Genomic DNA, 14,279 nt, shown 5'->3' with positions numbered 1-14,279 from the left:
GTGTTACATATCCATTATTCGCCTAATCGGATCCCGATATTATGCATGCAACGTGGCCCTATATTAGTGGCCACCGAACCTACAGCTAGGTCAGGTTACCGGAGGGCAATTTTTTAAACTAAGTACCATTTAAATTTTAATTAAGCGATTAACCAACAAAAAAAATATTTTAAACTCGCCAAAGTCGCCCGTTGAACAGGCGACTTACTTAATTTGGATAAGTCGCCCGTTAAACGGACGACTTAGCTCTTTTCTTTAACCCCCCGCAGAGACCCCTTTCTTGCCCTAAATGTGATGATGGTTATGAAACAATGAGTAGTGGATCAAGTGATCCAGGTCCTGATGATTATGAAAATAACTCACAATATCATTTAGATGAAGTTAATGTTGATATGAATCCTGAAATCCATAGCATGGTCCAACGTTATTGTTTCACGAATGTTGGCACTACAGAAGGAATTACTGTAAACAATGATTTTGTGAAGGCATATTCATCAACTCGAGAATGGGATGAGGACGTAGCAAATGATAGGGCTTATGTTGGTAGCCAAGTCGAGGAAGAATTTTCAATTCCAGTAGAACTGATGGAGGGTATGTGTTTTACCAAGAAAGAGGATCTTCAGTTTGCATTACAGGGTTGGTCAATAATAAATAATGTGGAGTATGTCATTGTAGCTTCAAATAGACAGAAATTTACAGTGGTTTGTGCTCAGAGTGGTAGGTCAGACAGACCATGTATATGGCGTTTGCATGCGGGGGTGAGCAAACGTTTGGGGGGCATATGGAAAATATCTTCCATGAAAAACCAACATACTTGCGCAACCCCGATTCTAACGACTGGACATAGACAATGTAATTCACAATTTATAAGCTACTTCATATTGCCCAGTATCAGAAGGCATATGGATCTCAAGCCGCGAGAGATTATCGGTCAAATTGAAGCAAAGTTCAACATAAAAGTTTCATATATGAAAGCTTGGGATGCTAGAAGAAAAGCTGTGAAAATAGTTTTTGGTAGCTGGGAGGAGTCGTACCGAACCATAAATTTGTTCATGGACGCTATTGTGTTTTCAATGCCCGAAACCGTTTATAAGATACAAACGTCTGAGAATCATAGATTTGAGAGATTATTTTTCTCCTTTGGGCCTTCGATAAAAGGTTGGAGCTACTGTCGCCCTGTACTTTGCCTTGACTGCACATTCCTGTTAGGCAAATATCGAGGCACTTTACTAACCGCTGTGGGATTTGATGCTAACAATGGATTGTACCCCCTCGCCTTAGCAATTGTAGAATCATAATGTGTTGATTCATGGGTGTGGTTTTTGAGCCAGTTGCATATACTACTTCCAATTGTTAGCACCCGACCTGATTTATGTATTATTTCTGATAGGCACGCTGGTTTGGTGCGAGGTTGTCGTGAAATTTTTCCACATGCTGCACATCGTCACTGTCTTCGTCACCTACGGAAAAATTTTAAAAAAGCAGTACGTCGAATGGGTGTTGGTGACGCTGAGTTTCTATGCTAGAAGATGTACATGGCCGGGAACACTGATGACCCAATGGTATTTGATAGGTGCATGAAAGATATGATAAATGTGAAGGCTGATATTCACCAGTGGTTGGTAGAGCGTGATGTTACATCAGGGGCTCTTACCTATGATGGTGGATTTCGTTATGGAGTTATGACAACAAATGCATCAGAGTCATTTAATGGAGTTCTTAAAAGAGCTAGGGGTTTGCCTATTCAAGCGTTGATTACAGCAATATACTATAATGTTGTGGCTTTGCACTTGAGAAGAAACGAGATGCTAGAGGGTTCCGAAATTGATGCAACTAGACCCTTTGCACCAAGAGTACAAGCAACACTGCGAAAGATCGAGCAAGAAGCATGTAGGCTACCAGAACCCATTCGAATAAATATGCGTGAGTTTCAAGTGGTTGACATGTCATCTCGATCTTTCAGGGTTGATTTAGTTGACAATAAAAATTGCATTTGTACTTGTGGGAAGACTATTATATATCATATCCCGTGCCCACACGTAGTTAGTTGCATATCATTGCTAAGGCAAAGTCACTATAATTATGTCTCACAATACTACAGCTTGGACAATTACAAGATGACTTATGCTGATCCATTTCATAATATTCCAGACCGATCTACTTGGGCACAACATGATCTAGCAAGTGGCATACATCCACTCCTACCGCCAAATTTTAGAAGACGTTATGGGAGACCAAGAACAAACCGTTTTATAAACACAATGGATGAGGGAATTGGTCAAAGTAATAGAAAATGTGGTGCATGTGGCATAGTAGGACATAACAAAACAACTTGTCCTACTAGGTTAGTTTTAAGTTTTAATTTTTTCATATCAAGAATGCTTTTCATAAATGTGCTTTTCATTATTCGTAGAATGTTTTTTCATTATATATAGAACCAAAATTAATCTTATTTTTTATATCAACAATGATTTTCATAAGTTGTTTATTTTTCATATAAAAAATGCTATGTTTTGCTAATGTCATTAAAATTTTATATTATTTATACTTGCCTAACATTTCCTTTTCCTACCAGGTTTCATGGCAGTAGCAGAAGATAGGGGACGCGGGCGCCGCAGGCGCCCTTTTAGTGTGGAGGCATCCACACAGCCATCTGTACATACCATCCAACCTAGCATTTCTTCACTTGCAGGCAGCCACTGAGCAGTCCATCCTAAGCAGGTAAATTTATATAGATTACTTATTGCTTTATTGTTCATATAAATAATCTCAAATATGTCAACAATTTTATTATTTACAGGGCACCATATTGGAGGCTGCTTCACACTTATTGATGGTCCATGAGTGGCCCATTAATTGTCCTAGGTTTATGGAGGCCTTAGTTTTTGTGGGTTTGGACAGTGTCAGTCAGATGAGGTATAGGAGGATGGATCATCACTTGCTTACAGCTCTGTTTGAGAGGTGGTCGCAACAGACGAATACATTTCACCTCCCAGTTGGTGAAATGAGTATTACGTTGCAGGATGTTTCCATGATATTGGGGATACAGATTGATGGACCTTCTTTTGTTGGACACCCAGTTGTTGGTTCAGGCAGACGATGGTTGAGTTGGCCAGATTGTTGTGATGATTTACTAGGCCAGCATCCGGACCCATATGTTTTGTATCATGACCCATTCAATTCACGACAACGAAGTTTAAGATGGGCCAGGTGCATGCGCAGACATGTATTCCACTAAGGTGGTTGAGGTGGATTTTTTGGAGGGACTCCTACATTGATCTATCTGAGATGGATTTTTGGAGGCATGTGCGAGCTTACATTTTATTTCTACTTGGATGTCACCTGCTCCCAGACACTTCAGGCTCTGAAATTCATTTACAGTACTTGCCGTTGATGGAGGATATAGCGATATTCAGGACATACTTTCTTGGAGGTGCAGTACTAGCTCATTTGTACAGGGAGCTATCTGAAGCAACTAGACCAAAATGAGCTAACATAGCAGGGTGCATCCACTTATTACAGATATGGTCTTAGGAGCATCTGCATGTTGGAAGACCTCAGCTTCATGTACCATTTCCTGTTTAGCTTGATGGTTTGAGTGTTGGAATAAGGTAATTTGTTATATTTATGTTATTTAATTTTAATTTTATTGCTAAAGTATTAATAAATATTAAATAGGTGGAATGAGGAACGACTTTGGGAGGTACCTGTAGGAAATGTTATGACATACAGGGATGAGCTGGATGGCTTACTGGAGAGTCAGGTATGTTAAGTATAATTATATTGATACATTTTAATCATATTTGTTCGATATTATGAAGATTAAATTATTATATAAAAATGATACAGGTAATATGGGAACCATACACTGCAGAGATTCGTGCTCAGGTTCCAGAGATATGCACTTCAGGTCAGGACACTTGGCTCTCCAGAGTTCCTTTGATCAGTTGGAAAAGGGTTGAGTGGCATCTCCCTGATCGAGTACTACGACAATTTGGATACTGCCCTTCCACTGATATCATGCCAATGGATCCTAGTTTTGTAAGAGTTGATGGACGTGGTAAGTCAGATACTGATTGGGCATTGTATCACCAGGCAAGTATTGCACTATGGGAGAGCAGGAGAGCATACATTGTTACTTGAGAGATTCATGGGTTGGACTATGATTATAAGGTGAAGCAATACTTAGCATGGTTTCATTCTTGGGCTACACTATACATGCTAAAGCCCCCAGTGGATCCTCCGAGTACATACTATCCTCCGAGTACATACCAGCTGAACGTCATATGGTAAGTTTAAGTTATTTAAATTTAATTATATGAAAAATTTTAACTAAATTACTAATCCTGGCAGCGAGATTTCTTTGTGAGCATTGAGAGAAGATTGCAACCACACTTTGGCAATACTGAGGGGACACCTTTACAGGTGGATGTGTGCCAAAGATTACGACAACAGATATACATTGACGATGCTCATTATTTTGATGAGGCAGATACTCAGGTGTTTAGTCCAGCCATTCCGACTGCAGATCCATATGATGCTGGGCCATCCTCCTATCCTGATCTTGGTCCCTCTCAGAGCCACTTCACAGCTGAGTTTGACATCGCCTCCACACCTCAGTTCGTACCTTCCTCCTTGGGAGAGCCCCCAGTTACTTAGCAAGATGTTAGTGATCAGGACCAGCGCCATCTACGTACCAGGCCACTACGAGCACCTCAACATTTTACTCCAGGCACTGTTGCGATTCCACATCGACATAAAAGGAGGCATTAGTTTTTTTATCATGTATCTTTTAGTTGCTTTAGTTATATTTTGTTGTTTATGTTTCTTATATTGCTACTATGGAACTATTATTTCGTATTATGGAATTAAATTTATTATGCTTTTCTATTAACTCTTACATGAAGTTTGATCTAAAAAACATAATATTGGATGATCCAAGAATATATAATTTTTAAAAGAATTTGTAATATTTGATATACATATTCTAATTTATTGTTATGAATTAGAGCATATATTCATAAAACAGAATATATAATAATTAATCATAATCCTTTTTAGTTGCAATTTTTTTTTTATATTCACAAGAGTAAGTGAACGGGCGACTTACTACAATTACATAATCCCGTTACTTTCAGAAATAACGGTTACTTGAGTTATTGAGGGATAAGTCGCCCGTTCAACGGGCGACTTACTTCGCTGATATAAGTCGCCCGTTAAACAGACGATTTTGACGAGTTTAAAATTTTTTTGCTTAATTATAATTAATACCATGCTTAGTTTAAAAAATTGCCCGGTTACCGGATGAAATAAAAGTTCTGAGCAGAGAGTTCCATCGGAACCGAAACGGTAAAAAATACGACGATGGCGGCTCCGATATTGGACGAATGCCTTTTGCGTTCCGACTCTCCGTTGGCGTCCCTATCTTCCGCGTCCTCATTCTTCTTCAGCCGATCTCTCCGGCGACCTCTTCGATCAGTCTCTCTTGCCTCGGTTCCGTCGCCCCCTGCGCGAACAGCTGGCGCTGGGTTTCGTATTGGTTGCCTCTCCACAGCTAATGCTGCTTTCTCTATTTCTTCCTCGCATGAAAGAGGTGGTAACTTATCTCAGCTTTCCGCTACATCGTCCTCTCCCCTTTCCGGAGATTAGCTCATTTTTCCTGTTTTTGCGACGAGGAAACAGGGATTCGAGTGCCCCTGGTTTGTTGCTTTCTAATATTCTGTTATTCAATAATGCCCGAAATCAGATTTATTAATTGCGGGTTCAAAATTTTCTACTTTCTAAATGATACATATTGTGTGTATCACGGTTTCTCCCTTCTATTCATCAATGGTACTTCTTTGAGGCATTATCCTCTTTGGTTTTTGCGTTGTTTTAGATTCTTGACTAAGCCGGTTTAAAGCGGATGCTTTATCAAGCAGGTTGCGGGCATTTCATTCGCTTACTTCCTTTTATTGAATTTTGACCGTCGAAACATGTTTCATTGACGTTGTGGGTTCTATGAGATTTTTTGGATCATGATGTTTATTTGCATTTCTAGGGACGTTACATTTAATATTTGCTAGAAATAGGTAGCTTTTGAGTTGCAGTTCAGTTCCTAGGTGTGCTTGAATGCCTTATTTTTGACGTTGTCAATCTATTTTTTTATAAAACAAAATGTATGGGTTTCCGTTAATTGGATACGAGTCTGGCAATCTTCTTTCTTTCTTCTTATTTTCTTAAAAATATTATTTAATGGGATTATTTGGAAAGAAAATTTGAGCTTCTCGCGTGTGCTTATGGTTCAGATTTGCTCATTTTTTATCCTTCTGTAAATGGGAAGTTTACTTATTCTAAAAGATAACGCAGCATACACAATGGAAGTATAATCAATATATGCACTTATATGAATGCTTTCTTTGGAATAATTGCATTATTAACTTTGGAGTTCTGTCCTCATCTTTCTGCAGAAAAAAGTCGCTTGAAGGATTTTATTCATATTAGTGATTTTGACAAGGAAACAATAATGAGTATCCTTCAAAAAGCTAGTGAAGTCAAAGCATTGTTGAAGTCAGGAGATCGGGCATTCCAACCATTCAAAGGAAAGACCATGGCAATGATTTTTTCCAAGCCATCTATGAGGACCCGTGTCTCATTTGAGACAGGGTTCTCTTTACTTGGTGGACATGCCATATACTTAGGTCCCGATGATATACAAATGGGAAAACGAGAGGATACCCGTGATGTTGCTCGAGTGCTTTCTCGTTATAATGACATTATCATGGCACGAGTTTTTGCTCATCAGGTATTGTAGTAAATCTCAATAAGATCATTTGACGTAGTTGTTGCTGAGTAGCTTTTCTTTTTTCATGACATCATTTAACTTAGTTAGACTCCTTACCCTGAATGCTCTCTTAGGGTTATAAACAGATTACTGTATTTGATGAGAAGCTCAATATTTGTGTATATAAAAGGCTCATTTATGTTTATTGAATAAGATTGAATAAAATTTTAACAATTCATTATATGAACTATCTTAAACATTGACCAAATCATTTATTTATGTTCATGAACATGCTCATTTGTTGTTTAATAAGTAGCTGATCAAGAGCTCTATAAAATAGTCATTTAGAGCCCAAGATCTTCAGAAAGTCAAAATCAAAGGCCCCAAAAAAGTTACTTTCAATGTTCCTCATCACCTCATATATATACGGTTTTGGGTGATACAGGAAAGGCTACACAGAAAAGAAAAATTATAAACTACTCATAGATACTTGTACAATGCTACACGTTGATCGAGGACACATAGTCCCTTTTGATTGGCTTTAGGAGGGTGAAGTCAATGGTCTAATGAATTATCTATGGTCGGGCGAGCTCAGGAGTAGGCGAGCATACGTGTGGCGAGTTCTAAGAGGAGTGGACATGTAGCTAGAGATTCTTCTTGTGGAATATACGAGCGACATAGAAGGCTTGTTGTCACCTTGATGAAGGTGAGTTGTGGTCTATAGACGGGGATGATGATTCCTGAGCCTTACGTGGACTGTGTTTGAGCAAGTGAAGGGTTTTTGAGGTAGGCGTTGTCATGTAAACGAGTTGGGCGGGCTCAAAGGGTGGGATCTTGACAGAGATGAATGATGATCATTTTTTTTAATGAGGAGCCTTCTGGTCGCCTAACATTGGGCGAGTTCCTTAGGCAAGCGATGCACCTTGAGCGGATTCTTCTGTTAACCAAGGATGAGTTCTTTATGGTATTTCCTTTTTAGAAGGAATATCCTATTCATTACTTGGTCGCTATCTGCGAGGACGCCCGAGAAAGTGATAAGGAATGTACATTTAGTTTCTCGGTTCTCTAGACTCTTTGACTGGCAGGTCACGAGAAGAGCAAATGAATGATATTATTAGTAGCCACGTAACACAAGCAGAGCAATAAATATAAATTTATAGACCTGTTTTATGATGATCTTCGGAAATCATTTTGACTTTGTAATGCTGACATCATTTCTATACGGGAGTCTTCTAATGTACATTGTAGCTTTCGAGTCTCGAAAGACTGATTTCTTTGTTTCTTGTTGTTAGTGAACTGATGAGTGCTTATGCGAAATGTATCTCCTTTTAAGGATTTTCACATGTGATAGTGTTTCTAGGAAGGCGACCCACCACATAGGACGAGTAGCTTCATCCCAGCTGGAGGCTTCCTAGGCATCTAGGGCCTTGCCCGAGAAGGAGGAAATTTGGAATAGGCTCGACAACCGGCTAAGTCTATGGAGTTTGTTGCCCTCCGACAAAGAGAGCAAGGTTTGAGGTTGTGGAGGCGACCACCACTGTTGGGGAGCATAGTGCCCCCCCCCGGCGACGATGTGCCTGCTATAGATGTCCCGGCCTCTCCCAAAGGTTCAAACACTGCCGTGGATGAGGATGACAAGCCTCTGAGCCTTAACTGTGGAGGCGAGTTCCCATCATGAGTTTAGGCAACTTTCATTTCTCGAAGCAAGCTCGTAGGAAGTTCTTCCTATAACAGGTAAGTTCGTATAATTATTTAAGAATTGATTTACTAAGGAGGGTCCTACTGTGAGACTGCTAGTAGTCTATGTATAGTCTATGTATCCTTGATCTAGCTATTATAACGTTTGCCAAGTTAATAAGAGATGAAGGCTTTAAAGGCATGAGTGACCTTCAAGTATCTTAGGGGTAACATGCCACAAGATTTGTTACTCTCAGTTCCCTGTGGATGCTGAAGCACCTTATGTTTTTAAGCTTGGATTTTCTCCTTTGGATAAGCTAGCATAGATTTGGGTGCCACTAGAGAGGTCATTTTAGAACTAAGGCAACATTGAGGGGGTCACAGCAAGTCGAGGCGTTGCTGAGGAAGTGGTGACTCCAATTCTAGCTTTCCTCCTCAATCTTCTGACCTCCCTCCTTCGAAGTTGATCATCGAGAGGAGGTTGCTACGAGACTGGTGATTGTGGAGAAGTCAATGAATCTCTAGGGCATTTGTGAGCTAGCCGTTCTGAGGGATGAGACAGTTCGCGAGAGGTTGCCATGCTGCGAAGAGAGGTGGGTGAGTTGAAGGAGATGTTTGCCTTCACTCAGTGCAATTTGTGGTGGTGAAGGATCAGCTACCTTGCTATCCAACCCTCAATCTTCTGACCTCCCTCCTTCGAAGTTGATCATCGAGAGGAGGTTGCTGCGAGACTGGTGATTGTGGAGAAGTCAATGAATCTCTAGGGTATTGGTGAGCTAGCCGTTCTGAGGGATGAGACAGTTCGCGAGAGGTTGCCAAGCTGCGAAGAGAGGTGGGTGAGTTGAAGGAGATGTTTTCCTTCACTCAGTGCAATTTGTGGTGGTGAAGGATGTCGTGGGGCCCATCAGGTCGAATGGGGCTCAGTTGTTCAACAAACTAAGTTGGGGAGCTTCCTAGCTACCAGTAAGTGCTTTCTGGAGTGCCTGGAGTGGATAGGTGGCCTGAAATCGATTATGGCGAGTGATCCTATACTAGGGATGCTTCGTCATAACTAGCATCCTTGTTTGTATATATATATTTTTTAAATTGATGTGTGTATTCACCTTTGGGTGACAAGTTTATTATGATATTAATGCAATAATTTTTTTTTTTGAGTAGATGTTTTAGGTATTCGCTTTTTTATGTATTGTTAAATGAGTATGAATTGTGAGACCTTCTTGATGGATTTTATTGGTGTTGGATGAGAAAGAGATCTTCACTTTTCTTAGTTTTCCACTCACATTGAATACCATCAGTGGAGCGAGTGTCATTGTAGGAAGTAATGGTGATTCGTCCAAGTAGTCTAGTTAACCAAGTGGTGGTAACTTGCCTTGTGGAGATGGCTTGGCTTGAAGTGTGGTAGTGTATGCGACATTAGGGAGAGGAGTTGGGGATAAAGGAGATATCTGCGAGTATAAGGAGGATCTATTGTCAATATAAGAGAGAGTGAGGATGTTCACAATTAATGTTGATTTGATGGCAGCCTCGGTATCCATAGGTTGTACATCCTCTATAAATAATAGCGGTAGGGTCCTTCCATGAGACTCCTATTCAAATTCATACTTGCTTCTATTCTCTGTTTTGGTGATGTTCATTCTTTGCAATAGCTGCTCTCCAAAAATGTGCCATCAAGTTTCAGTTGAATTGTGTTTTCAGCATGTGAATAGTAGCTGCTCCTGTTCTATAAAGGAAATAGTAAATATTATAAATTGATTAGTAATTCTACATAGCACTGTCACAAATATATGATTTAGACTCGAAATGCTATTTCGGATTCCACAGAACTAAAGTAAAAGTCCAAGATGGTGTATATAAAAACTTGTGATTTTTTATTAAAAAATATAATAAAAATTCAAGTAAATGTAAGAAATTCAAAATAAATCTAAATTGGTTTCCTATTATTGCAAAAGTTTTCTGATTAATACATACAAAGTCCAAATCTTTTTGTGATTAATAAAAATGATTTTTATCAATTTTCATTATGCTTAAAACATTCAAAATACACCTAAATTTGATTCTCATTATTGTTAAACTATGCAAGATACACCCATGGACCACTAAGACAAATCATACCTTTATAAATTTAGCGCATGCCCTGAGCTTTATTGCACCTGTCTTGATCTATCTGAGGTGATTCCATGTTCTTTTAGATATTAGGTTGGCGTGCACATTATGTAGTCTTTACAATGTGTTAAATTGAACTACCATGACTCCAGTCTATCTAAAATATTTAGTTAATATATTAAAACATCGACACATATATTTGCTATCTTAAATTTCAAGATGATGAACCTTTAAGTTAATGGGCCTATGTCCCAATTTTTGATAATGACAACCTGGGCAATAAGTATTGATGAATATGTAAATTGGCCTTGCATCATGATATTCAAGAGGTAAAATATATAATTTTATTAGCTCCTCTATATGCATATGAAAACTAATATGTCAACCTTCAATTTTTTTCCCTTTTTGCCATCATAAAAAATAAATGCTAAAGAGAAAAGAACAATGAACGGAAAGTAATCACGTGATTTTAAACATTAGGATCTGGCATGTCAAACATATGCCTTAAAGTACAAACATATTTTTTTGGTAAAAGTTTTATAAAAATATAAGATATCTGTAAATTAACACAAATAAACAGTATGTCAGTATCACCTTTGCAAATATGATCTCTAATAAATTAGTGTCTAATCTTGATATGCTTAGTTCATGATTGTTGAACTTGATTCTTAGTTATGTTAATGGCATAATATTATCAAAATTAATTGGAATGTGTTCTAACATAAATTTATAATCTTCAAATTGTTTTAGTTAGAAAATCTACGCAACACAATTATTTACACCAATGTATTTAGCTTCTATAGTGGATAAAATAATAGAGTTTTCCTTGCTAGATTACCAATATATGAGTGATGATCCTATTATTTAACATGTGCTTGATGTGCTATTTTGATTGACTTTGTAGTTAGCATAATTTGCAATATAACTAAATAACATGACAGAATATTTAGGATATCACAAATTTAATTTAAGCGTGCCTAATAAATAATAAAATATATGCTTGATTGCTATTAGATGCGAGTCTCTTGAAGTAGCCTAAAAAATGAGTACAAATAAATAACTAATAAAATTTCATTGTTGCTTGCAATGAGATATAATAGTAAATCTATCATACTCATATTAAGCTTTTTCTCAATTGATTTACTTAATTCATCTAAATCGAACATTATAGTTTGACTCATAAGGGTCATAATTTGAATCTCTTTACATAAAAAGCTTAGCTTAATGAATAAATATATTTTCTTATTTGATTTACTTAAAGTTCGAAAAATAATTGAGCTCTCCCTTCACAGTAATTTATGACACCTTAAAAATTATTGATGAGATCTCATTACACAAATATTCATTGTTATTTTGAAATAATGAAATCATCTTTTATGTTCTCTACCTATGATGCACCAACATTTCTCTTGAATGAGACATGTAGTGTCCAAAATATATCAAACATTACAGGCACCCAACACGTCTTCGATACATATTGGATATGCTGAAGATGTGCCCGATTAAAAAAATATAAAAAATAAATTGGACATCTGTGTCCGATATGCGTGTTATAAATATTATATGAAATTTTTTAATATTTTTTTATATTTAAAATTTTAATTTATTAAAAATTAAAAATATATATTTTTTATCTTTTAATAACCCAAAATCAATTGCCCGCACTCAATGCCCCAATTCCCTGAACGTACCATTTTCATTTTTATCTGTAGATCATAGCTAGGGTTTCAAAATAATGCTCGATGCCATCGCGATATCGATATTTGATGCTGCCACAACATCAATTTTTCAAAACCATCTAAAATTAGAAGTTTGATGCTAGTAATTTCTACCCCTACAATCACGCGCTTGTGTCGTTTCGACATTTCATCTTTGACCAACAATTCTCAACATAGACGACCGATACTGTCTCAACATTGATGCTTGATGCTTTACTTTTTGAGTAGTTTCTTGGTTAAACAAACAAGCCTATTAATGAGCCGCCTATCAAACTTAGTAATGAGATTTTAATTTAACAAACTACAAAGCAAATGCTTTGAATGAGTAGCAAGCATCATGCGTAAACAAACACTTTAATGAGAATGAAAAAGTAGATTGTGCGTATGACCAAAAACAACCAAAAGAGCTAAAATTATACCTTAAATGACTTATAAACAAGTATAAATGTCTAAATGAGCATGCAGAAACTTGTTCTCATGAGAAAAAGCAAACTAAAGGATCTAGATAATACCTTAAATTATACTATGAATGAAAACTTAGATGAGCTTATAGATAACCATATTTGACTAAATATGCATGAACAATCTCTACCTTTTTTAATTGATGATCAATCAAGAAATTGCTTAAGCTATCCAAACAAAGATGATGAACTTATTTTAAATCTGATAATATTTTGTTCAATTTAAATATAAACTCCAAGAAAAAATATAAAATGATCTACCTCTTCCCTAGCATATCTAAATAAGCTTCCAAGCCTTCTGGAAATCATGACCACTTTATCACTATTTGAATCAGTGGTGCTAGGCTCAACATAATCATTCACTTACAAAGCTATAGTCTTACCTTTTTCCTTTTCTTGCTTTGTTGAGCACTTATTTTTATTCATTTGAGCTGGTACCTGTTTATGATCTATTATGAAATCAACCAATTAATCTATTGGATTTGTTGCTAAATCTACAAATAGCAGTTAACTTTGCATTCTATTCTTTTGGAAGACATTTAAGAATCTTATAAATCAAATCTTGGTTCTTATATGTTCTTTTAAGAGAATGCAATATATGGTTTTCATAAATCTAGTGCACATTTTTGAAATTGTCTTAAGGTAATATGTGAAATAATCCATATTCATACACAAACATGTTTATCCGTGCATCCTTTACCTTGCCTTTTCCTTCTTAAGTTATGATGAGCTTGTCATATATTTCTTTGGTTGTGCTTAACATTGAAATTCACATGGGATCTTCAATTAATTATGTAGTATAAAGTATTATAAGCCGTAGCATTTAATTCATTAAGTTTCCTCTCATCTTTTTTTTTTTTTTGAAAGAAATGCATCAAATAGCATTAAGACCAAAAAAGAAGCTAATTACAAGTAATAAGGGGATCACATTCTTCCTTGATTAAGCCTAGCAACAAGGAAGGAATATGATCAAAAGAAGAACTATCAAAGAAAAAGCTATTCTCCAATGCCATAGTAGCACAACAATTTGCTACTTTATTACATTCTCTAGAAGCATGGAGAAAGACAACCTTATTAAAATCATGTATAAAACATAAATTCTTATGTGGCCACTTACCCACATTCTCCTTATTATCCTTCAAAGAATTCTGAATGAATTTGATGATATTCTTATTATCACTTTCTATGATAAGCCCTTTACACTCCAGCATCCAGGTCTTCAAAAACTCTCTAACCGTGAGGACTGCTTGTAATTCAAGATGACCAATATCCCAATGCATTCCATTCTTTCCAAAAGCACTAATAAATTTTCCTTTGTAATCCCGGAAGATTCCTCCAATGCCAGCCAAATTAGAGCTTGTCAAGGATGCATCTACATTTACCTTGATCCATTCTTTCGGTGGAGGGTACCAAGTTCTTTGGGACTCCCTAAGGAGATTAGTACCCCAGCAAGATAGAAATGGACTGGATTTGGAGACAGCATAAAATAAAGCATTAGCAGCAATAACAGAACACGGCACAGCATTCTTACCATGTTTAATATCATTACGACTTCTC

The 14,279-nt window shown here is 37.0% G+C and overlaps 3 protein-coding genes across 4 annotated transcripts in view; all 3 read left to right on the top strand.

The window, feature by feature from the left end:
* The first annotated feature begins 311 nt into the window (after positions 1–311).
* LOC114580533 lies at positions 312–1,298 on the top strand. Its single transcript, XM_028698399.1, has one exon. The coding sequence runs from the start codon at positions 312–314 to the stop codon at positions 1,296–1,298; it is 987 nt and encodes a 328-aa protein (XP_028554232.1).
* A 2,362-nt stretch (positions 1,299–3,660) lies between these two features.
* Positions 3,661–4,194, top strand: LOC114580534 (serine/threonine-protein phosphatase 7 long form homolog). The gene is made up of 2 exons (XM_028698400.1): positions 3,661–3,763; positions 3,850–4,194. Exons 1-2 carry the CDS (start codon positions 3,722–3,724, stop codon positions 4,141–4,143), a joined length of 336 nt encoding a protein of 111 aa, XP_028554233.1. The 5' UTR covers positions 3,661–3,721; the 3' UTR covers positions 4,144–4,194.
* Positions 4,195–5,313: 1,119 nt separating this feature from the next.
* Positions 5,314–14,279, top strand: part of LOC110095612 (ornithine carbamoyltransferase, chloroplastic) — a 32,125-nt gene continuing 23,159 nt past the window's right edge. Inside the window, exons 1-2 of one of the 2 annotated variants that reach the window (XM_020821231.2) lie at positions 5,314–5,593; positions 6,450–6,784. In XM_020821231.2, coding sequence (XP_020676890.1) covers positions 5,365–5,593; positions 6,450–6,784 — 564 coding nt within the window. In that variant the 5' untranslated portion in view covers positions 5,314–5,364. Of the gene's footprint in view, positions 5,700–6,449; positions 6,785–14,279 lie in introns of both variants that reach the window. The other variant, XM_020821232.2, reaches the window with a different exon arrangement.

This window comes from Dendrobium catenatum, unplaced genomic scaffold (genome assembly GCF_001605985.2).
Source record: "Dendrobium catenatum unplaced genomic scaffold, ASM160598v2 fragScaff_scaffold_1079, whole genome shotgun sequence".
Lineage (NCBI taxonomy): Eukaryota > Viridiplantae > Streptophyta > Magnoliopsida > Asparagales > Orchidaceae > Dendrobium > Dendrobium catenatum.
The sequence above is the reverse complement of the archived record's forward strand: the minus strand, read 5'-3'. Positions and strand labels throughout refer to the sequence as shown.

Coding starts and splice junctions, on each gene's coding strand:
- LOC114580534 (XM_028698400.1), top strand. CDS start 3,722: ATGACATACAGGGATGAGCTGGATGGCTTACTGGAGAGTCAG. Junction 3,764..3,849: donor ATGGCTTACTGGAGAGTCAG/GTATGTTAAGTA, acceptor AAAATGATACAG/GTAATATGGGAACCATACAC.
- LOC114580533 (XM_028698399.1), top strand. CDS start 312: ATGAGTAGTGGATCAAGTGATCCAGGTCCTGATGATTATGAAAATAAC.